General features: G+C 40.5%; 1 protein-coding gene across 1 annotated transcript; it reads right to left on the bottom strand.

Annotated features, from left to right (window-relative positions):
* Positions 1-7,305: 7,305 nt before the first annotated feature.
* LOC121399389 (acidic leucine-rich nuclear phosphoprotein 32 family member B-like) lies at positions 7,306-24,054 on the bottom strand. The gene is made up of 5 exons (XM_041579971.1): positions 23,916-24,054; positions 11,819-11,968; positions 9,928-10,050; positions 8,090-8,279; positions 7,306-7,364 (listed from the first exon to the last, which is right to left on the bottom strand). The coding sequence occupies exons 1-5, from the start codon at positions 23,967-23,969 to the stop codon at positions 7,330-7,332; spliced, it is 552 nt and encodes a 183-aa protein (XP_041435905.1). The 5' UTR covers positions 23,970-24,054; the 3' UTR covers positions 7,306-7,329.
* Positions 24,055-24,289: the final 235 nt, after the last annotated feature.

The following is a 24,289-nucleotide window of genomic DNA, read 5'->3' as shown; positions in this document are numbered from 1 at the left end:
CTCCTTTTGCTTCTGAATGTTGCTCACAGGTTTTAAATGTTTGGGATCCCTGTTCTAGAGCTTAAGTTCATCCATGCACTGGGATTCAAATCATTTGAATAGTTTACGTATTTGAACTTATTTTTTCTTCTCCATTAGAATTGTTTAAAACAATTCCCAGACTGTAGTACCATAAACTTCCCATACACTTTCAGCTAGTGACTCTCAGCCACTTTTGTCCAAGTAGTTTATTTTCCCAAGTATGAAGGCAGAATAGTAGCTTTCCAAGTTGTAACTGCAGTTCAATCCTGTTAAGTTTGCACAAGGCCAGAGCAAAAGAAGCAGATCAGCTTGAATTGGCCCATCACAAATTACTGATTTTACCAGTATGTAGCCACAACACAAAGAAAATCCTACAGACCTCTTTTTGATATTTCACTTGGACTGCTACAGTGTGCAGTAAAGTATATTCCCTGTAGGGACACCGGTTATGTCCCAGAAATTATAATTATTGCACGCAATGTCAGTGCAGCTTATATTCTATTTATGGTCCTAGCCATAGAAGGCAAATTAGACTTTCCTAATTAGGTAAAGATTATTAAAGTATGCTGAATGTAGAGCTCACCATTTTCTGGTAGCACTTGTTTTTGTGGATGCAGCAATATGGGGCCCTTTCAAATATTTCTGACAACTTAAATGCAAGGCTTTATGCAATGTGTCATGCTGGCCTGTGCTTTATTAATCTGCGTTCTATCTATGTTGCTTTTTTGAAGCAAAATGTACTTATTCATCTAGTTATGGAGCATAAGGAGGTGCAAGCTCATGTTGGGGCCCTGTTCTTAACACCTGCCTTAACTACCTCCTGATTCTGCTGTCTGTTCTGAGCGCCGGATTTTTATTCCAGCATAAAGCAGCATTCCCTGAAGCAAGCAAATGCTGTTTATTTGAGCACTAAGTGGTGTACTCTTGTACCCTTAGTGCTCTAGTACTTGAGTTCTGGGGTAAAGTCAATGACACCTCATGTGTTTTGGTGATAATGTTGCTTTAAGAACTTGACCCAAAAAACAATGCTCTGATATTTCATAGAAGATTATTGTGACTATTGCCATATGTGAGGAACATATGGTATCGGATATAGAAGCTATAGACTGTGAGCACGTTCTATCTTCTTGACACCTGGATTATGGACTAAAAAATGCTAAATCTGATAGAAAATGTTAATATATAATATTAATTATATGAGGTGAAATACTTCATATCCACGCTTAACATGCTTCTTTGTCCCCTTCCCACCCTTAATTTGAATATTCAAATTAGGATTCGGTTTCAATTCAGTATTCAGGGATTCGGCCGAATCCAAAATTGTGGATACGGTGCATCCCTACTCTTTTGTACTTTGTAGTCTTCCTCCTACTTTAGAGTATAAGAGGCATAGGCGGATTTTCAATAAGGCTAGTGTAGGCTAAGCCTCCCCAACCCTTTCTGATCCCTAAAATAAAAAGAAAACAAAATATAAACCTGCTCAGTGCTGACTGCACTGTTCCTTTAATCACGGATTGGTAGCTAAGGTCCGCCTCCAAACCACGATGCTGAAGAGATCAGTTGCACTCTGATTGGATATATGTGGTTTGTAGCTTGTCCAATCAGAGCACAGCTGACTTTACAGAAAGGACTGAAGACAGCAAGGCAGACTGATATGAAGAAGTTGGAATATCTAGCTGGCCAGTGTTTGCAACTTTCATTCCACTCACAGGTACTATATACAGCAGCAACAGCTTGAATAAGATTAAAGGTTTTTTTAGGTTCTTTTTTTTGCTCCATTTTGTGCCTGGACCCACTGTCTCCCACTGAGTATAATGTGCCAGACCACTGTCTCCCACTGAGTATAATGTGCCAGGACCCACTGTTTACAGCTGAGTATAATGTGCCAGGACCCACTGTTATAATGTGCTGTACCCACTGTCTCCCACTGAGTATAATGTGCCAGGACCCACTGTTTACAGCTGAGTATAATGTGCCGGAACCCACTGTTTATAATGTGCCTGTACCCACTGTCTCCCACTGATATAATGTGCCAGGACCCACTGTCTCCCACTGAGTGCAATGTGCAGGACCCACCGTCTCCCTGAGTATAATGTGCCAGTTCCCTTTAAGTTAGCCAGTATATGGTCAACTTTAGCCTCTCCAAACAAAAAAATCACCCTCTGATGCTGGCTCCTATTAATTCCAGATCATTCTGCATTTTCAAGCTGTACTACCAAATGGTAAAACAAAAGTAGGGGCTCTATATGGAAGCTCTTAAGTGACCAAAACCTAGTGTTTATAGTAACCCAAAATGGTGTCACAAAATGGGGCTGGAACGGTCAGATAGTTTGGATGGTGAGACAAAGTAACACTTCTCAATGAGGCCAGAGTGAGAGAGAGAGAGATAGTGAAAAAGAGAGAGATTGTGAGCATGGAGATTTCAAAAGCGAGGAAGCGAAGACGACAGATCGACGAAGAAGAACAACTTCTTTCCCCTGGGTGCTGTCATGATCCCAAAAGGGTGAGCACCAGGGTGATCAACGTGGGACGTGCCACCCTTCAGCTAGGGACCCAGCACTTCAAAATGAGCCTTGGAACACCTTAGCTCACATAGGCATTGGCCTAGAGACCTTCAAGGAGTATGGGGAAGACGCCTACATGTACAACAAGAGCCTTGAAGAGAGATTTATGGCTTTGAACTTTCTACAAAGTCAGCCAGAAATCACTTTGGGTCATGGTATGAGTTCACCAGCCTGCTTGTCTTCATACACAAAACGTCTGAAGTTGGACTTTAGGTCTCTGTGCTTGACTGTCAACCTTCTGGAGCGGTTTCTTGCCCGCACTGCTCCCATCAAGACCACCGACCTGAACAGAGTAGGAGCCACTTGCTTCAATATAGCCTACAAGTTAGTTGACAAATGGCAATTCACTATGGAATTGCCTAAAACTCTTTGATGCACCTTACAAAGAAGAAAATGAACCAACTGAGCGATCATCATTTGCAGATTGTTTTTTGAAATGTTGGCACCGACCATCGATGACTTCTTGGAGTATTTCACCCTCCGGAGAGAAGCCAGCCAGAAGAAGCATGTAGCTGTCGAGCAGACAAAAGAAGCCATTGCCCTGACGGCTGCTAGAGACATCGCCGCACTGAGCCTGACCCACCATCATGAGTTTTATACTTATGCACTCTCCATGATGGCTCTGTGCTGCCTGAAAGTAGCCATAAAATTCTACCCTTCAGGCAAACCCATCAACGTGGATCCCGCTGAATACCCAGATCACGTAATGGAAGAGTGTGTCGGGAAGATCATCGCTCTGGTATCATCCAGGCAGAGCTTTTTACACATGCTGCTTCCAGCAGTGTTTCCAAGAAGAACAGCAGAGGAGACAGAGACAAGCGCCTCCAGAAAGAACCCGAAGGTGGTAGGCAGAAACATCCAGGCAGAACAGGGTTCTGACCCCTTGGAAATGGCCCAGGGATCTGGCCTTTCCATCTATCATCAAGGGGTACGTTTGCAATACAGGCACCCATACATTCCCACATATCCATACTACCCACCCTCACATGCACCCATACATTCCTACATATCCATACAACCACCCTTACAGGCACCCATGCATTCCTACATATCCATACAACCCACCCTTAATCTCTCTCCGCCTATAAGGAAACTCCCCATGCCAATTTGGTAGGAAAACGGATTTTTTTTTCTTCGAAAATAACCCACAAATACAGGAGAGGGATATCATTAACAACTCCAAATGACTCAACGGACCTCTGCCATAGACTTGTACATGAACTCGAGCAGGTTTTAGGTTATGAAATTCAATTAGGGTGAGGACTACAATGGAATGTTTTTGGCGTGCCCGCCGAGCAGAACGCCTGTACACAAGTCGCATCCGACAGGGGAAGGTAAGAGATAGAAATGTCCGGAATGAAGTCGAAAGCGTTGATTCGTGTTTGCGTCGATCAACCACTGCGACCTTAAAATCCGACATTTTATCTCTTACCTTATATTCTGTTGCATGGCAACTTGCATAGGCCGTTTTGGTCGAGAGCTTCAGATCTCGCTGAAAAACGTCCGATAGATAGTCTACGCTTAGGATTGTTTTTCCATAGTAAAGCTGTGATAAAATGTCCAGAATCAAAATTTACATGCGAAATAGGGATTCAAATTTGAAAATGTTGTTGAATTTTTGAAGACCTCAAATTCAAATTTACTATTCTGCCCCTAAAAGTTAACAAAACCATAATGGTTTATTTTGGACAAAACAAAAACAAGCTGAATATTAATAAGAATGAAATATCATGCATAAAATTCAGCCTGTTATGATGTTTTTGTTAAGTAAAAGCAATTTGTAAAGGAACACGAACAGCATTGAAGTGGGCCAGAACGATTAAAAGGAACAATTCAGAAATGTAAAACATACAACTAGGTTACCAAATAGAACATGTTTATTCAACTCAAATGTTCTTAAAAAATAGTTTTCATTGCAGCAAAAAAACATCCTACTGTAAAAAAATATTGAACTGTTAGAAAAAAGCAAAGCATGAAAAACAGACAACCAAATTAAGATTTTATTTACAAAGGATTTTTTCCCCCCTCTTTCTTGTAACAGAAAGTAAAAATGTTGCTCCAATCCTTCTAGTTAACCAAGCAGCCACTGACTATCAACACGACTCAAACCGAAATAACACCTCGGGGTTTAATTCAGAAAACCCTAGGACCCCAACATAAATAGGAAAAAGCTTTGACCTAAGTTTGTGAATTTTAGTCAGAAGTTTGTCTCTTTTTTTTGCTTTATTTTTTCAAGAATAAATTAGAAATCAACCCGTGTAATCTTCCAGTTGGGGTTCATTGGGGGAAGGAATGCACAGAAAACAACTCTTTTGGGCTCATTGGGTGCTCAAGGACAAGGGGCTTGTTATATAATCACTATGGCTTTGAAACCTGCTTATCAGAATCCAAGGGTAGGGCCAGTCTTCAATCAACACCATATATCATAAAAGGTCCTTTAATCATTTCATTTTCTCTTTAATTTTTATGTTTTTGTCTTAAGTCATCCCTCTTCACCCTCATCTGCCTTCTTCTCTTTCTTTCTCCCTTTGCAGATTCCGTCTTCTTCTGATAAGCAACAGAGACACAGTTCAAAAGGGAATATTAACTAAAATATTAAGAGCAGGCTCTAAATCGTCTTTACTTTAGACCTTGGGCACCAGCCAGGTTCTAAACTAATAACAACCGCGAGAAGGGGGCACAATTTATCCTAAAGGGGCGAAGTGAAGTGGCAGAAAACTGCTAATTGCATGGAATGGTAAAGAAGGATGAGCAAGTTAAGAGGAAATTCAGAAATCAAGAATTTTAAATCAGGCCATTTAACAAACCTTCATCAGCTCTTCATCATCATCCTCATCATCTTCTTTATCTACTCTCCATCATGTCAAAGGTCTTCCTGCAGACAACAAGTACAGAAAAAAACATGACTCGTCAGTTGAACATTACCATACAATATCTGATTAATGTAAGAGAGATTAAGCTGAAGCCTTGTTCACCAACTTTTCCAAGCGAGTTGGTTCCAAGATTGTCACCATAGAACAAAGACTTTTTTTCAAGTTACAGTCTATTTTCTTTTGGACTGTTTCCAAATAATGTTGAAGTGTAAAGTTACTTTTTGCTTCTAGGCTATTTTCTAAAGAAGCAGCTTGGGGGGGGATCGCTGACTCTGAGTAAATGTTCTAAGTGATACATGAGTTTGAATGCCGAGCAGAATTAATTAACTAAATTTTGGAAAAACTGTAAATAAATTGAAAAGCAACTTTAAAAAAAAAAAAAAAAAAAAAAAGTATTTCAGTTCAATAATCTGTATTGAACAAATTTGTATTGAAGAGGTGTTTGGAAGGTGAACAACCCCTTTAAAGGAAACCTATACCTTCACAATGAATACTTAAACATATAATTTATATTGTAAGTGACCTATCAAAGAATCTTACTGTATTAGAAATAAAGAAATGGCTAAAAGATAGATTACAAAGAGTGGTTGTCATTGAAAGTACTGTTTCTATTTTTGCAGATGATACTAAATTGTGCAGAACTATAGGTTCCATGCAGGATGCTGCCACTCTGCAGAGTGATTTGTCTAAACTGGAAAACTGGGCAGCAAACTGGAAAATGAGGTTCAATGTTGATAAATGCAAGGTTATGGACTTTGGCAAAAAATAATATATAAATGCAAGTTATACAATAAATGGCAGTGTGTTGTGAGTTTCCTTAAATGAGAAGGATCTTCAGGGTTTTTGTAGATAACAAGTTGTCTAATTCTGGGCAGTGTCATTCTGTGGCTACTAAAGCAAATAAAGTTCTGTCTTGCATAAAAAAGGGCATTAACTCAAGGGATGAAAACATAATTATGCCTCTTTATAGGTCCCTGTTGAGGCCTCATCTGGAGTATGCAGTGCAGTTTTGGACTCCAGTCCTTAAGAGGGATATAAATGAGCTGGAGAGAGTGCAGAGACTAAGTGCAACTAAATTGGTTAGAGGGATGGAAGACTTAAATTATGAGGGTAGACTGTCAAGGTTGGGGTTGTTTATTCTGGAAAAAAATGCTTTTGTGAGGAGACATGATTACACTTGACAAGTACATTAGAGGACATTGTAGACAAATAGCAGGGGACCTTTTTACCCATAAAGTGGATCACCATACCAGAGGGCCACCCCCTTTAGACTAGAAGAAAAGAGCTTTTATTTGACGTGTGAGTGTATAGAGGAGTCAGTGTGTGTGTGTGTGTATGGATGCAGGATTTCATTTGAAGGGGTTGAACTTGATGGTCTTTTTAAACCTAAATTTAACTATGTAACTATATTGGTACAATATACATGTAATAAAATGGTGCACACCGGGATTTGGACACTGAAAAAACTGGCGCCCTTCCGGGTGAACAGGGATAAAGGAGGAGTAGGAGGGGCTACAGCTCTGACGTTTTCTCAGCGTCCTTCCTCCTGATGGGAGGGCCCTTTACCCCACGGTCCTGTGTCCCTTAGACGTGAGAGAAAGTTAAAAATTCATCATTTTATTTCATACATTAAAAAGCGGCCACTTTTCCGGCCGCTTTTAATGTGTTAAATAAAATTATGAATTTTTAATTTTTCTACAACAAATCCCAGTGTGCACCATTTTCTTTAGGAGTATATACACTACAGCACGGTTTGGTAGCACACCTACAAACCAGTCATGTATTTACCTGTTCCTCGCCACTGCATCGTCTTCATCATCTATCTCTTCATCTCATCCTCATCTTCCTCCTCATCTATATCTTCTTCCTCTTCATCTTCTTCCTCCTCTTCCCCCTCCTCTTCCCCCTGCGGAAAAAAAAGTCAACAAGAAAACGTCTCTGAGCATTAGATGTATTCAATGCCTCAATCAAATGTATAACATATATGGTTTAATTTAATTTTCTCTCATTCAGTGTTGATCCCATGACTAATAAAATGATTCTAGCAAAACTGAGTAAAACTGGGCTTGAACCCTTCATTAAGATGGCTTTTGTAGTTTTTATGATTTGTGTTAATATGTTGTAATTAAATACAAAATAAATAATACAGAAAATAATTAGAGAATAATTAATATGTATTAGCTTTTATAATATCATTGTTGCTCCTCTGCTTGATACCAACTAGAGAAATATCAAAACACTCTTCTAACTTGATTGACTAAGCAAGGAGTTAACGCTTTTCCTGACCAACCGAAATTACCAGCAGGTAATATTGTCAAAAAATGTTTTTGTTTTTTTTAATATAGATTTTGTAGGAAGAGTCTACCAAAATACAAACTCTTAATGCTCTCCTATGAAGATCATGCAGGTTTCTTGAGGAAAAAGCTAATGTTATTTTGCTATTTATGGCTCATTCCAGTAGCAAAAAAACAGGAATCTATTGACTGAGAATAGGACAAATATGCAGATATTAATTACTTATAAACATTAAGAGACAAAATGTATCTGTATCTTATAAGACCATTTTTATTTAAGGCTTATGTTCCCTAGTCACAACCTGATTTATCCAAAATGGATCTAAAAACAGCCTACCTTCATCTTCTTCCTCCTCATCTACACCATCTCCTTCAGCATCAGAGTCTGGGGCCTCCTTGTCTTCTCTGTCATACCCATCCAGGTAAGTCAATTGCGGGAGGAGCTTGAAAACACTTTCTCTGTAGTCATTTAAGTTTGTTACTTCACAGTTGAATAGGTCCAGGCTCTTCAAAGACTCTAATTTTTTCTGAAAAAAAGGTTAGAAATGATTAAGCAGAATTCTACTTTTTGAACTGGGAGACATCATCCCTTTTCCTAATGTTGCCCTGTAGTTATAAAGTAGATGTTCTATAGTGAATAAAGTACAAAAAAAAGGATATTCTAAGTCACCAAGGAATTCAATGACAATATAAAAGCACAAGGCCAAAGGCTGAGTGCTTTTATACAGGTCATGGAACTCCGAGGTTACTTCTAATGCCACCTAGTCGCTTTCTGAGGATCGATAGTCATTTTAAACAGAATTGTTTGCCAGGTAAAGTCATGTACTAAAGCCATGAAGTGTTACAGGCGTGGGCATGGCAGCCCCGGATCATTTAAGATCTAAGTTGGCATCTCTGTGCATGCAACTAATTGATAATGCAAGAAAGGCCTAAAGAAAAGCTTTGCTATACACGGGTTGATATGCTCTGCTGACTGCAGCAACTGCCTGCTTTTTGGCCCATTTACAAGTTGAAAGAAGAGTATCGGCTTCTGCTCAAGGTTTGGGTAGCTACCACTCAAGCTAACGTAAAAGTACTCACTAAACAAGTGGATCTTAGCAAGTATGGCAAGCATATCATAAATAGCACCTGACTAGGGTTGCCAACTGGTCCTTAAAAATACCGGCATGTGATTATCGGGGTGGGGGCAATGACTTAGGGGGCCGACTAGCACAACAAAAGGGGCGGAACACAAGTGGATGAATGGGAAGTTTAGCGACAGGAACTTTGCGAATATGAGCTATAAGCCCCTGCTTGAAGAAGGGATTTAGGGTCAGCTGGGGGTGGAATAATAAGTACTTACAAATTTACCAGCAAATTTGTAATACTGGCCTGGCCTTGGTTGGTATTTTACTGGCTATGCCAGTGAAATACCGGGCAGGTGGCAACCCTACACCTGACTGCACAATTTTGAACTGACCTGTACTTAAAAAAATAGGTTTGATCCCCATAATTACAGAACAATGACGGTTATTCTATGTGCTATATGACACTTCTCATATAGAAGTGGTTCTTATTGACATTAAATGAGAGATTCCTGAATGTGTGCTTTCTAACAAAATAACTGCCTTTTGCACAAATTCTGCACGTAGAAAGACAGGATTTCTCGTGATTTGAATAGAGTAAGCTCTAATACATCTTCTAGGCAAAAGGAGCCCCTCTATAAGATATATTGGATCATTCATCTGACACCCAACTGCTGAATGAAGACAGAATGAGGAGAAACAGATGCTGAGAGAGGAATTTGTGAAGATAAACTCGATTATTTCAGAAACAGTATAGAATTTTTAATTGATTATATTTAGAAAGGTTATTATTTCAGTATGCTGAAGCTTATATTAAATTTTCATTTTCGCAATAGTTCCCTTTTAATAAATATGCCCCTAAGTTTTCACAGATGCAGTAACCTATTGTAACTAATCAGTAGGTAGCACCACCTGTTTAAAAGCAAGCAACTTATTGGTTGCCATGTGTTACTACTCCTGGGCAAACTGAGTGCTTTTTATTAGTTGTGTTTTAGAGTACATAAACTGATTTAGAGAGTTAGTAATGTACATGCCCCAGTGGTTCCCAGTACTCTAGCCTCCGCCAGTCAATTTACAATATATAGTAAGTAAAAATACCAAAGGTTCTTACCAGAGGTTCCAATGTGCTAATGTATTTTATTTTATTTCCACTGAGATTCAGATGTGTGAGGTTGGATAGTTTTTCTGCTAGTACATCCAGGCCTGCAGAGATTCTGTTGTCACTCAGCTCAAGCTTAAAGAAGGACAGAGAAAAAACAGTAAGACATTCAATAGGTACACTGCAAATTGTGCTTCACACTGCAGTTGGTCTTCATTCATAATTTTATATTTGTGGTGTTAACTTTGAGAGAAAGAGCGGATTCTCGGCCTGTGGTTTCTCTGCTCCCAATTGTGCCTGCACCCGAATACATTGCCTCTGCTCAGGTGCAGACACCTGCACCTGAGGTTCCTGCATGAGACGTGAGATTTTGGATTCAGGTGGCAGCAGAGCAGCAGCAGAGGAGCGGAGCGGACTCTCAGCCTGTGTGGGACCACATCATCTGGCCGTAGCCTAACCGGTATGATGTGTACAGGTGTGGGATCCGTTATCCGGAAGCCAAGTCTAAAATTAAGTGCCGGGCAGCACGAAACGGGTAAGGCTATGTGTTGATTTAGTTTTGCCCTAAAATAAAGTTTTCAGTTTTTTACAAGCCTGTTTGTAGGATCTGTGAGTGCCTGCTGTTTTTCTCCTTTGGTTGGACACCTTGAGCTGTAAGTCTGGGGCATGAGCTCCCAGATCCCAAGTACTTCTGGTGAGATAATAAACTTATTGGTTTTACACTGGGATTTTTTTCTTTTTAAATCCGTTAACCGGAAACCCGTTATCCAGAAAGGTCCAAATTACAGAAAGGCTGGCTCCCATACACTGCAGTAGAATATTCAAATTTTTAAAAACTATTTCCGGTTTATCTGTAATAATGAAATTGTACCTTGTACTTGATCCAAACCAAGATATAATTAATCTTGATTGGAAGGAAACCCAGCTTATTGGGTTTAATTAATGTTTAACGGATGAATAACATAAAAAAAATTTTAAAAAAAAATTTGTTAGTATGCCACAAAAAAACCCAAGACAAATTAAACTTTTAAATCGCACAGCCTTTATTAAGAAATAACCTACCAAAACTCCGGATGCACTCCTCTTCAGAAAAGGCGATCCATCGTGCAGCACTCGATTTCTCATCCCCGCCTTCCTTATAGGAGATAGCCAGGGAGGAGAAATCGAACACTGCACGATGGATCGTCGCCATGTTGGCTTTTGTGAAGAGGAGTGCAAGCAGAGTTTCGGTAAGTTATTTCTTTATACTAACATCTTTTTTTGATGTTACTGGTCCTTTAATTGATTTTATAAGTTGACTTAAGGTATACAAAGTTATCCGGAAAACCCCAGGTCCAGAGCATTCTGGATAACAGGTCCCATACCTGTACACAAAATTTTTTAAAGAGTTTATTCCAAATCTAGTAACCAATAGTATCCAATCACTCACGGTAGTTTATTAATGTTTAATCATGAAAAATGTATGTTTTTTTTTCATTTCTTGAGCTAAACAGGGAAAATTGAAGGAACTCCGTCCATAATGGGTAGATAATTAGATGATCACTACACAGATAATCCCTGTGCATAAAGGACTTCTGCTAACAAAACAGTCACAATGAAAAGAGAATGCAGGGGGTGGTTAACAAGTAAGTAATCTAGATATCTACCTCGTGAGGACCAAAAAGAGTATCTTCAATTCTCCTGTTGCCCAGCTCAAGCAATTAAAAACTAATTTTTTATAATTAAATCAACAGGCAAATATTATGTTAACCACAAGCCCTATTCATTGCACTTGAAAAAGAGGGTATACTACCCTGCTGAGGAACAAACCCTTAGGAGCCCTGCACTCCCAAGTTCTTCCATAAAGCAGATAACAACAGTTAGGGAAAATACATACTCAGGAGAATAGACAATAACATTTTACCTTTTTTAATTTGGGGAGCTTTGGAAGATTTGAGACTGACATCAATAAGACATTTATTAAGCTGAGGAATTCTAGATTCACAAACTCTGCTGTAAGACCCTCTATTTTGCCTTCATGCGCCCGGCAGTTATCCAGAACCAATTCTCGTACCTGCATGAAAGAACAAAGAATACCTTGTTAGTCACAGCCAAAAAGAAAAGGAGAGGGATGGTCAGCTTTAGATACAGTTTCAAATGGTGGCTTAGGACATAGTTATAACAAACAAATCCTCCCTCTAAAGTAAGTTTAAAATTGTTAAGTGTTGGAAATACATTTTAAAAAAATAAAATAGCAGGTACCAACTTAATGCAATTTAATCTTTAAATTTAGCAAGTTATTTTCTGCCCAAACTTGTCTATTGTTTGAACAGGTGGCACGAATATGTGACTTATAATCAACTGACAGAAAATCTGCTGAATATGGAGTCAACAAAATATGTGCATAGTCAGGGGAGAATGTTCTACGTCTATAAATAACATACTGTATATATAAATGAGTTGAATGAATCAAATGAAAGAAGCCTTAAAATAGAGAGGGCACCTGTTGAAATATTTGATTCAATATTTATTTGAAAGAGGAAACTATAGGAGTATTTGTGGCTTCATAATTGCTGCATACAGTGAAAGTAATTACAGATCATGAGCTATTACCAAATCTGAAAAACTATTTATCACACAGGACATCCTTATAATCTATATTTCATATCTCCTAACATTTGAAAATTGTAAAAAGGGACAAAAACATCAGGCGGGAGTGGCGTGCTGAATTTATTTTGGCCATGCCCATTTTATGGCCACATAATTACCATGTACATTTTACAGAATTTGGCAGGTTATGAAAGTTAGAACACATAAAACAATGCCCTAAACTCCCAGAAATGTGTTCAAACTGTTTTGCTAATGAAGCTGAAATTGCCCTTTAAGCTGTAAGTCAGTTCTCCCAAGAGATTTGCTTATCTTAAATAGTTACAATTGTTTCTTTGCTTATCTTAAATTGTTACAAAAGTATTTAAGTGCAGCTGCTCAGAGTTCTGGGCTCTTTGCCAAAAACACATTTTAATTAAGTTTCTGAAACTTTGCATCTTTTTCTGGAGTCAGTGCCAGAGATGAAAGAGAAACTTGGGACATTTCAGTAAGAAACGCAGGACTGGGGGCTGAATTGGGACTGTCCCAAAAAAATGGACAGTTGGGAGGTATGATCTCTTAGTTACACATACTGCCAATAACTTACGCTATATTTTAGTTTTATGATTATAAAGAAATATTTTTATATCTGTATTTCTGTCAGTCATCCAGTTTCTGCACTACACATGGGATTTCTCTCAGCAACCAAACTCCATGAAAAGTGGCTGTAACAGCTCTTGTGTTGGTCAGCCATGGCACCTATTAATGGCAAGTATGGCATCTGGGCAAGATAATCTCCCAAGCATGGTCCTGTCAGTTGTAGGAAAATTCACTCTGACCCGTCCTACCATGAGGCTAGGAGAAAACCTTGCCTCAAATGGTGGTGAGCAGCCAGTTACCGGGGAGGCAAAAAGCTGCCTCTGGTAACTTTAAGGGGTAGATTTATCAAAGAGTGAAGTTAGAGATCTCCACAGTCCTCAGAGTGAAATACTACCTCTCTCCATTTATTTCTATGGGATTTTTAAGGCGTATTTATCAAATGGTGAACTTTCAATATCACCCATTGATAAATCCCATATAAATGAATGGAGAGAGGCGGTATTTCACTCTGCGGACTGTGGAGATCTCTAACTTCACTCTTTGGTACATATACCCCTTATACCCCTAAGAGTCACATTTTCTATTTTAAAACAGATATTGGTCTCTCTGCACTAATCTGTGGCCCCCTCATGACCCACCCTGACACCAAAGATATAAGTACAGAGGGGGGTAAGATTGATCAAAGATTCCCAAGTGGCATTACCCTTTTAAGGAGAACTAAAGTTAAAAGAATTTGGCAAGGCTATATCGGGGGTAATTCGAGCGTTCGGCCGTATGGCCGAACGATCGAAATACGATGCGCCAAGCGGCTCCGACGGGTCAGTCTGGTAAAAATCCAACCTTCCCGATCGATATCGTGGCCAGATATCGATCGGAAAGACCCGTCGGAAGCCCCCATACACGGGCAGATAAGCTGTCAAATCGGTCCAAACCGTGTATGGCCACCATTAGATTTTGTGCTTTTGTACCAGCCCAAGGCCATCACATGCTTTTAGCAGCTAATATTCGTAGCCCCTAAGATTTCTATTTTTTCTTCCTGATTTACAGCACATGCTCTTGGCTACAGTCAGCCACTTGGGTTGAGGAATCGACTCTCAATATGCAGTATATATACACAACATAATCTCAATACAAGGCTGACTTGCTAACAAGATTATTTTTGGCGAGAATAATACAGGGTTACAAGTAAGGTCACCACCCCAAAAAAAATGGTAAATGTGCTGTTTTTAATACCACAAAGGATTTTAGGGTACCAGCACTAGCAGTACATGGTTTTCTTAAAAAAAGTAGCACCAACAAATGTGCTCCTTAGGATGTGGTAGGGCGGCATGCCGCCCCTAAAATTTTGCTGCTCTTGGCCCTGGCCTTTGTGGCCTCTCCACAAATCCGGGCCGAGGAAACACGTAACTGAACAAACAAAAGTATTCAAACATTTGGTACCTGACAAACAGTAATAAGCAGCACCACAACCCAAGTGTTTTGGTGCCCTATGCAAACCTACCAGTTACCCCGACCCCTTTTCTAGAAAATGTATATAAAATTTTTTTTTACCAACTACATGTTTTCTTACATTTCTCATTTGTTTTTCCTTTATTTCGGTCTCTTACGTTCTGTTTTCTTTACCTATCCATAATTCCTTTCTTGTTCTTCTTTATTCCATCTCTTTCCATGCGCCACTGCTGCTGCACCCTCTCTCCTGGTGTGCCATTAACTCACACTTCCCTACGTGCCATACATATTTTCTAATTTTATGCTATACATATAACTTTCACCAGTTCTCTGTTGCATATGTTCTTATGTTACCCCTCTTGCCTACTGGGGTAGCTGATCTTATGGGGCTTAACCGAGGAAACAAGCACAGCTACTTATTGCTTCTGAACAGTTTATGGGATGGGAAATTTAAAGCTAAAATGCTCTTGGTGACGGATACAGAGAAGCAATATGAGAGAGATAGCTTATAGAGGAGAGATAGCTTATAGAGACCTGACAAACTCATATTTCCAACTTTTTTCCTGTGTTACTAACTGTAGAGTATTATTTCTTACTACAATGGTCTGCACATCCAATGCAGTTGAATAGATGGTCGATTTTGTTGAGGAAGACCCTGAAAAAATGTGTATAAGAGAACAATCTAGTAATGGGTCTGGAACTATATTTGTAGACTTAAAATATGTCAATGAAAAAAAATCCACTTTCTCCTTAAATGGAGATACACAGAGAAATGGAAACCGCAATACAACATATCATTCCAATCAAAATAAAAGGTATGCCATTTTTTAAAACATATGTAATATTAAAGGGGACCCGTCACCCAAAAAAAATTATTCAAAATCCTATTTTATCACATCAGTCAAGCAAAATGAACTTTAATTACACTATATAAATTATTTGAATCTTGTTTCCTTCAGTCTGGGAATTCATAATTATAACAAGCAGGCAGCAGCCATTTTGTGGACACTGTTATTAAGACAAGCCTTGTATCATCTCAGAATCTTGTTTGTGCACCAGAATGGGGGACCTGATGTCCATCCCCATGTCCTGGTTACACAATTAAATGGTAAAGAGAACGGGGGAATGTGGGGAGAGCAGTGACATGTAGGAAGTGCTGAATGGAAAGTGAAAGTAATTGTCTGCCCCGCCTCTATGCCCATGGCATAGAGGCGGGGCAGACAATATTTGATTGACAGCTGAGACTTTTAAATGAGCTTAGAACAGCTATGAATGCTTTAATGAAAAATAGAAATTGGATTTCATGTTTAATTTGAAAAGGACTTTTATTATACAGATTTTTGTGTCTGGGTGACAGGTCCACTTTAACTTGATTAAGAGCCAGAATGCATAGAGAAAGCTGAAGTCTGACATTATTTCACAATGGTGACAATAAAAAAAAACCTCAATGATGCAGAAGGTGGATTGTTGGGGAGCAAATGACAGCTACAGTAACTTATACTATTACTGCCAACTTATTGATCTTTCCTGAGAAATAAAAACTTGAACTTGGGGTGTAACTGAACGAGCCTTCATCACATTACTGACTATGACTTAACAGACTATAAATATCAAGTATTAGCATATTCAGTCTGCAGAAAAGTTTTCAATCAGGAATAATATGGGCAGGTTGCAGAACTCAACCCTTATTCCACCTAAACAAAGAGCAGAGGAAGTGGTGTACTGAGCTGTCAGTTAAATAAGTCATCCTTTACCCTATTCTCAACAAGTGGCTGAATATAGTACTATAATGAGCTTTAAGTACCAAAAAGTACAGAGCAGTGCTGAAATATATGAAGCTCTGCATCAGAGCCCAGTGCTTAATAGTGGTAGGTGTAGCCCAAAATCACACAGTACAAAAGAACTGAATTGGCTTGATTGTTTCCCAACCAAAATGATATTGGGACTCGGTGTTTATTAAAAAGTCCAGTAGCCCAGAACACTCTGCACTTGGATACATTTGTAACAATTTAAGATATATGTATGTAACACCTATTTGGGCTGCATAGCACACAAATAGTTAAACTGTCCAGCTAGCAGTAGAAGCATGGGTTACACGCGACTTCACACAACAGGGTCAGGGCCTTCGCCATGTGGAAGTGTTCCCTCTATGGTGTATGCAACTACATCCCCTCCAGGCTACTGTGCATACAACAAAAGATGGGCGCCAGGAGGTTCTTGCAGTAAAACAGAAAACGGTTTATTAACTATGCACGAGGCAAGTGACCACAGGTTTAGTACTCACGCAGGAGCTGAGGCAATAGCACATTTCTCACACAGAGCTGCAAGCATTAGGCATTTCTCACAGAGGAAAGGTCTCCATTAGGCATTTGCAGTATTCACACACATTCCCTCCTGGAAGTTGTCAGGAAAGCAGCTTCTACCCTACAGTCCCTCTTCACTGAGGTCCCTGACTGGAGGCAACACATAAAGCCTCTGGGAAGCTACTCCCTTACTGCAAATCCTCGTTGGAGCTTCAGCTGCTCTTTCTCTCTCACCTCTCTGCCTTTCTCTCCTAGAGAGATTATGACAAGTCTGCCCTAGTGTAACTATTCCTCATTCACGGGGTTACCTGGTCCCCGACTTCTTCTTCCAAAGCTCATGGGCCTTTCTGGGCCTAGCTGTGCCCAGGCTCCCCTGAGCACACCCAGCTGGATCACCATCCACAGGCCAAAGAGGAAGTGGCCACTCCCTACACACACTATATAGCAGTGTAGCAGGGGAGTGTCATTCTCTCCTGGCAAATCACTCTAAGAAAAAGGTGGGGGCCTTAAAGCTGCAGGGCAGATTACCCAGTAGGGGTCCCTACATAGAAACAAGTGTAACTATTTAAGATAAGCAAGTCTCTTAGGAGAACGGAGACGCACAACTTAATGGGCAATTTCACCTTCATTAGCAAAACTGTTATAACACCTAAAACGTGGCCCTAACACTCTCAGAAATGTGTTCAGACTTGCATAGCCTCACAAATCTTGTAAACTGGACATGGTAATTAGGGGGTGTGGCAATAAAATGGGCAAACAATTGCTGCCGTGTGGAGGCAGATGTTTTCTTATCCCTCTTTCCATTTTTCAAATGTTGGGAGGAGTGTTTTGTGGCAGAGTGAGGCAATGTCTGCCTAGTATATTCAGGGAGGAATAGCTGTAGGGGGAACTTGATTGAATAATCTTCACTAGAAGTGTGGTGGTAACACTGATTTTTCATAGATGCATCTTCCAAGTGAGACAGATAGAGGAGGACCTACCAATAATATTTAGTGACTTTCTTGCTCAAGTTTTAGTAAACACTCTTGCCCATTTAACCTCTGATTGCTGTGCTTTGTAGCTGTTTTAACACTTTGTGTACCAGTGGGATAGGTTGCTACTTTAGCATAACAAGGTACCAACAAAAATAACCAAACATACCCAACAATCAGCCTTCTTTCAAGATCACAAAGTAGCTTTTTCTAATGACTACAGATCAGTCATTATGATGGCAAAATAGCTGGCTGGCACAGGACTCCTAAGGCTGTATACTGGCTGATCTACGGTAAGTTGCTGATTTTGGTCCTTTGGACAAAATCAGCAGCTTATCTGCCTGTATATGGGACCTGATACCACCAGTTTCCCCACAGGTTTGGGTTCACCTCGCTGTGCTGTTTGCAGGTTTGGGCTGAGCTCTTCTACCTGCTTTACCAACCCATGACCTTACACTGCCAGCTTCCAGTTTTAAAGGCATGTGCCTGCCACGCCCCTTATGTGATGTCATCGGCGAGAGTGGGTCTATAAGTGAAAGATGGAAGTTGGGTGCGGGTGTGTTCGGGTCGTGTGCAGTTCGAGTTTTTCTCAACCCGCACATCACTAAGGGTGGTGGTATACGCTGCTACTCGGGGAGATTAGTAGCCCAGCGACAAATCACCTATTCTTCAGGCAACTAATCTCCCCCAGCTGCCTTCCCGCTGGCTGGAATGTAAATCGCTGGCGGGATGGCACTTGGAAAGCTTTGTTTTTCAAAGTCGTCTGAAGTTGCCTCACGAGGAAACTTCAGGCGACTTTGTAAAGCCAAAGCGATCCAAGTGCCATCCCTGTCTGAAACCAACTGAACTGAAAAAGTGTTGTAGGGTGAAAAACCCCTCCTTGTTCTGCTTAATACAGAGAATTTAAGGGAAACTGAAACCCCAAATCACAGGGGCTTGCCAATGAAGTTCTGTACTACATATATGCTTACTCCTAATGTGGTGCTCAGGATTCCTTGGAGATAATGGCAGCTGTACACTCTGAATTAAAGTCCCTTTAAGTAGGTAGGAGGTTATTTAATATAGTCACTGGGGTGCCTAACATACTGGCCAAGGGATTTCAGGTAATGTGAATAAAACAATGTTTGTAAGGATAATGGCACATGAGCATTCTCACTGCGGCTGGTATTCAAAGGAACCCAGCAGCAACCAAGATGCATCTGTCCTACTGCCAACAGTTCTAGTGTTAAAGGTAAACAGTAACACCAAAAAATTAAAGTGTTTTAAATCAATTAAAGTTTAATGTTGGCTTGCCCTGCACTGGTAAAACTGGCGTGTTTGCTTCACAAAGACTACTATATTTTTTTTATAAATAAGCTGCTGTGTAGCCATGGGGGCAGCCATTCAAGGCACAGGTTGCATAGCAGAGAACACTGCAGAATTCTCTTGTATTCCATTACAAAGTTTAAAAAACTCTCACCCTTAAATGCAGAGAAGAGCAGCGGAGCTCCCAGTTGCCATCTTTCGGATCTTCATTTAGTCTTCGGATTTCAATGCAGTTCAAACTGATTCCTGACTTGGCCCATCTGTGACGGCAGACTTTTTGACGGTGAATAGACCCAAAGACTGCACAAATATCCGGAAGATGTCGACCGGGAGCTCTGCTGTGCTTCTCTGCATTTAAGGGTTGGAATTTTTAAAAGGGTTTTTTTTTTTTTTTTTTAACACTAAAGCATTGTGGGGAGGGAGAGGGGGCAATGCCTGGAAACTTATGGAGGAGGTTTAGTTCTCCTTTAAGCAAACACAGAACTTTTACCATAGCAGGGAAACAGTACATTATATTTGAATTACTTTAAAATGCTTTAATTTTTGCTGTTACTGTTCCTTTAATATGATGCACTGTGTCTGAGCGGAGGCCCACCACTCAAAAATGCTCATCTGCTTTAGACAAATGGTCCTTTTGGATAGTTGTGGAGATATATGTACCACAGGACTTCAACTCTGCATAACATAAAAGGCTGGTGGCAAAAACGAAGATTTGGGGGGGATTAGTTGCCCAGCAACAAATTTTATCTTCTTTGGGCGAATAACCTCCCTGAAATGCCTTCCCCCCCGGCAAAAATCCGAATCGCCGATGGGACAGCACATAAATCGCTTCAGAAATCGCAAGTCAACTTCGAATCGATACATATGCCATCCTGCTGGCGATTCAAATTCATGCAGCAGGAAGGCATTTGGGGAGATTAGTTGCCCGAAGAAGAGAATATTTGTCGCTGGGAGAGTAATTTCCGCTAATGTTGTAAATATATATATATATGTGTGTACATTTTCAATTTTTTTTTTTTTTTAAGACTCACGTTATATCACCACATGTAAGCAAATGGGTCTAGCAAAAAAAAAAAGATTATATAGGAAAAAATTATGTAAAGTGTGGAAAAGTATGGGGAGGGAATGTTGCAATGTAAATGGGTAATGTAATAATCATATAAAAATATTCTCAAATGGAGGGCACTCTAATGTACAATAAATAGAATACAGTTTATAGTTAACTTATGGGTGCTTGCTAATATAATGTAATAATCATACCAGGTAACTGTATAAGAGATTTTCAGTGACAAAAAGTTGTATGCAGAGACAGATGGAAAGAGGAGCCCAGTACAGTCCTGTACAAACAGGCAGCAGACAAAGACAGCTCCTGTATACAGGGGGGTGGGGGGTGGGAGGGTGACAGTATACCAGGAGAGCAGAAACACCACAATGCTGAGGAGAAACGAGCCTGGCAACGACTACTCAATACCCCAACACCGAGCCGGCCTCAGATTTTAACACTGAAGAACTAGAGGCAGAACCCACCACAGGAGAAGGGAGAAGTCCAGATAAACAAGATGCATTCAACATGGAGAAAGTGAAGAGGAAAGGCAAGAGGACAACATGGTGATATCTCCTCCTCTGACATTGCGCGGCACCAGAGGGGTGGGAGAGGACTAGAAAGCAGACTGAAACCGAAGAACACATTCTTGCATCAAACTGAGACACAACAGCCCATTTTATTTCCTTAAACCTCCTCAATATAAATTAGTGTATACAAATGTTACTATTGGCGCGTGTGTAAATGTAGGACAGCGGGCCGCTATACCCCCCTCCCATCTTTTCAGCTTATTTCCCATTTGAGAAAGAAGGGTGGTACGTCGACGCGGAAACCCCCCCCCCACACTAGATTTAACTTATTACATTAGAATCCCGATAGCGTTGTCTCCTGTGTGTTCTATGCACCCGCTAAAGGCACTGGCACACGTATAAACACCATTACGAACTGAGAATGACAGCTCACACACAAGATACAAGCACTGCCACAGCGGAGCCATAAGTCATTCTTAGCATTCATCCTACACAAGTAAAACCGCACTGTCTCTAGGCTAAGGAGTCTTGTTAAATTAAAGGCCCTGGCACAAAGGGTTCTGAGAGTGGTAGTTCAGCCCACAGACTTGCTTTTGAGTGGCAGAAGCATCTTCTTGGCACCATACATTAAACACACCCGCAATAACCTTTGACTGGAAGGTTCCCTGCCATTTGTAAAGGAACCCCACAGCCTAGCACATCAACTTGTCCAAACCAAATCAGTTCTATGCAACGCTACATAGTATGACCAAGCTTTGTGTATGTATCTACATGAGGGAGATCATATATATTGCACTATTTACACTTGAGTCCTACAGCAACTGCCAGCGAACTTCATAAGTAATTTATGCCCCCCCCCTTTTGTAGTAGGTGAAAGTGTGCCTTGCAATGTAGGTCATCTTATCCTACGTCCCCACTCACAGCAGTTTGCTAATCTCCATATACACAGAATAAGCGTCAAGTCAGCCAGGCTGCTGCCCACATGCACAGGAGAAAAGGTTCCATAGGCTTATGACTAGCCTATGACTAAGTGCCCAGAAGGCACGAAACGCGTAAGGCAGTGATCCCCAACCAGTAGCTTGTGAGCAACATGTTGCTCTCCAACCCCTTGGATGTTGCTCCCAGTGGCCTCAAAGCAGGTGCCTATTTTTGAATTCCAGGCTTGGAGGCACGTTTTAGTTGCATAAAAACCAGGTGTACTGACAAAAAGAGCTTCAATTTAGGTTGACAATGCACATAGGGGCTACTAAATGGCCAATCACAGCACTTATTTGGCACCCCAGGAACATTTTTCATGCTAGTGTTGCTCCCCAACTCCTTTTCCTTCTGAATGTTGCTCACGGGTTCAAAAGGTTGGGGATCCCTGGCGTAAGGCCACCCTCTGAGATGATACTTTCTGTACAATAAAACTTTTTTTTATTTGCATCTATTTTTGGAGTGAAGTCCAGTTTTTGTGCCAGCCTACCACTGCAATTCGAATGTCTTATGTTGCCTCCAAGAGCTGAAAGTCTGGGTCTTGAGCACCTGGCCCCCTGTTGATAAGTGTACTTTACCATTCACAAGTCTTTACAATGTTATTAAAGGGGTGAATGGCCAATTCTAAGCAACTTTTACTTTTCATTATCTATTTTTTATAGTTTTATACGGTAATTATTTGCCTTTTTCTTCTGACTCTTCCAAGCTTTCAAATGGGCATCGCTGACCCCATCTAAAAAGCCAATGCTCTGTAAGGCTACAAATGTATTGTTATTGCTACATTTTTTTTTACTCCTCTTTCTATTCAAGGCCTCTCCTATTCCAGTCTCTTAGTCAAATCAATGCATGGTTGCTATGGTAATTTGTAGGGATGCACCGAATCCACTATTTTGGATTCGGCCTAACCCCCGAATCCTTCTCTAAAGATTCGGCCGAATACCGAACCAAATCCTAATTTGCATAAGTAAATTAGGGGCGAGAAAGGGAAAACATTTTTTACTTCCTTGTTTTGTGGCAAAAAGTCATGCGATTTCCCTCCCCGTCCCTAATTTGCATGTGCAAATTAGGATTCGGTTCGGCCGGGCAGAAGGAATCGGCCGAATCCAAATCCTGCTGAAAAAGGCCAAATCCTGGCCGAATCCCAAACCGAATCTTGGATTCGGTGCATCCCTAGTAATTTGGACCCTAGCAACCAGATTGCTTAATTTGCAAACTGGAGAGCTCCTGAATAAAAAAGCGAAATAACTCAAAAACCACAAATAATAAAAAATGAAAACCAATTGCAGATTGTCTCAGACCATTACTCCCCACGTCATGCTAAAAGTTAGCTCAAAGGTGAACATCCCCTTTAATAGGGTTGCCACCTGGCCGGTATTTTACTGGCCTGGCTGGTAAAAACGAGGGCTGATCCCAATGTTATTAATAGGGAAAAAAGATAAATATATAGGAAGTAGGGTTGCCACCTGGGCGGTATTTTACTGGCCTGGCTGGTAAAAACGAGGGCTGATCCCAATGTTATTAATAGGGAAAAAAGATAAATATATAAGAAGGCCGGTATTTTTTTCCAGAAAAGGTGGCAACCCTAATAGGAAGGCCGGTATTTTTTTCAGAAAAGGTGGCAACCCTACCCTTTAATAGGGAAAACATATAAATATATAGGAAGAAAATAAGAAAAGGTGGAAGCCCTATGTGCAGGGGGTCTCCCAATACCAAAACTTTGGCTTTTTCACAGCCTCCCTTCATTCAGTAGCTGTTTAAAGATACAAAACGAAGTGTGATTTTTTTTTTTTATTCAAAACATGGTTGCTGGGAAAACTCAAGCGTAGAGGAAGGGTGTACAGCGGCAGTGTGGGGGGGGGGGGAAAAACTCTATAAACTAACAAGACTACCAATAAAAAATGTTAAGTTTTTTCTCTATTTGTCCTTGTTTGGAAAGGATGCAATACAGCAGATCCCCTCCTACACTTCATCAGCACAAACAGCACATTTACTCCAGGGTTTTTTTTCTAGCAATATCATTGTTATCAATAGAGATCTGTCTCCCAAGCACAATATTGACAGCCCACATGTCTGTTACAATGAACACAACTAAAAGCAGAGTATATAGCTAACAAGAGAACATAAATAATGTGCTAATATCACCCTGGCTGCCCATATTCATCCACTCCCCCATCTAGCTCCCAGCACAACCCACAGACACCGACTCCGTGGAGCACAAGGATTAGCAAAGAATATGTTGATGAGAAAGAGATGAGCTCACATCAGAGGGCGTCCTGTTCCTCAGCTCCAGGTGAATTCTTTTTTTCATGTCCATCTTGCTGGAATTATTTCTGTTCTAGTCGTGCCGTCCACCCCCCCACCCGATCTATTTCTAGGTATGTTTCCAACCTTCCTCTTCCGTTATACTTGCTCTTCTTTCTCAGATGATCAAACTCAAAAATGATATAAAAAAAAAGTTTGGAGGGGAGGGAGAGGGCGTTTGAGTTCTGTGCTTGCAAAAGAGCAGCCAGAGGTGTCCTTAATAGAAATCTGAACACTCTCTCTGCATATATAGGAAACGTGTGGAAACTGCTGAGAGCGAACGCCAAGTTACTCACAAGGAGGACAAACATGGCGGAGAGGGGGGAAAAAAAC

The sequence above is a fragment of the Xenopus laevis genome, chromosome 1S (genome assembly GCF_017654675.1).
Source record: "Xenopus laevis strain J_2021 chromosome 1S, Xenopus_laevis_v10.1, whole genome shotgun sequence".
In the NCBI taxonomy this organism is placed as follows: Eukaryota; Metazoa; Chordata; class Amphibia; order Anura; family Pipidae; genus Xenopus; species Xenopus laevis.
This window is presented reverse-complemented; position numbering and strand designations above follow the sequence as displayed.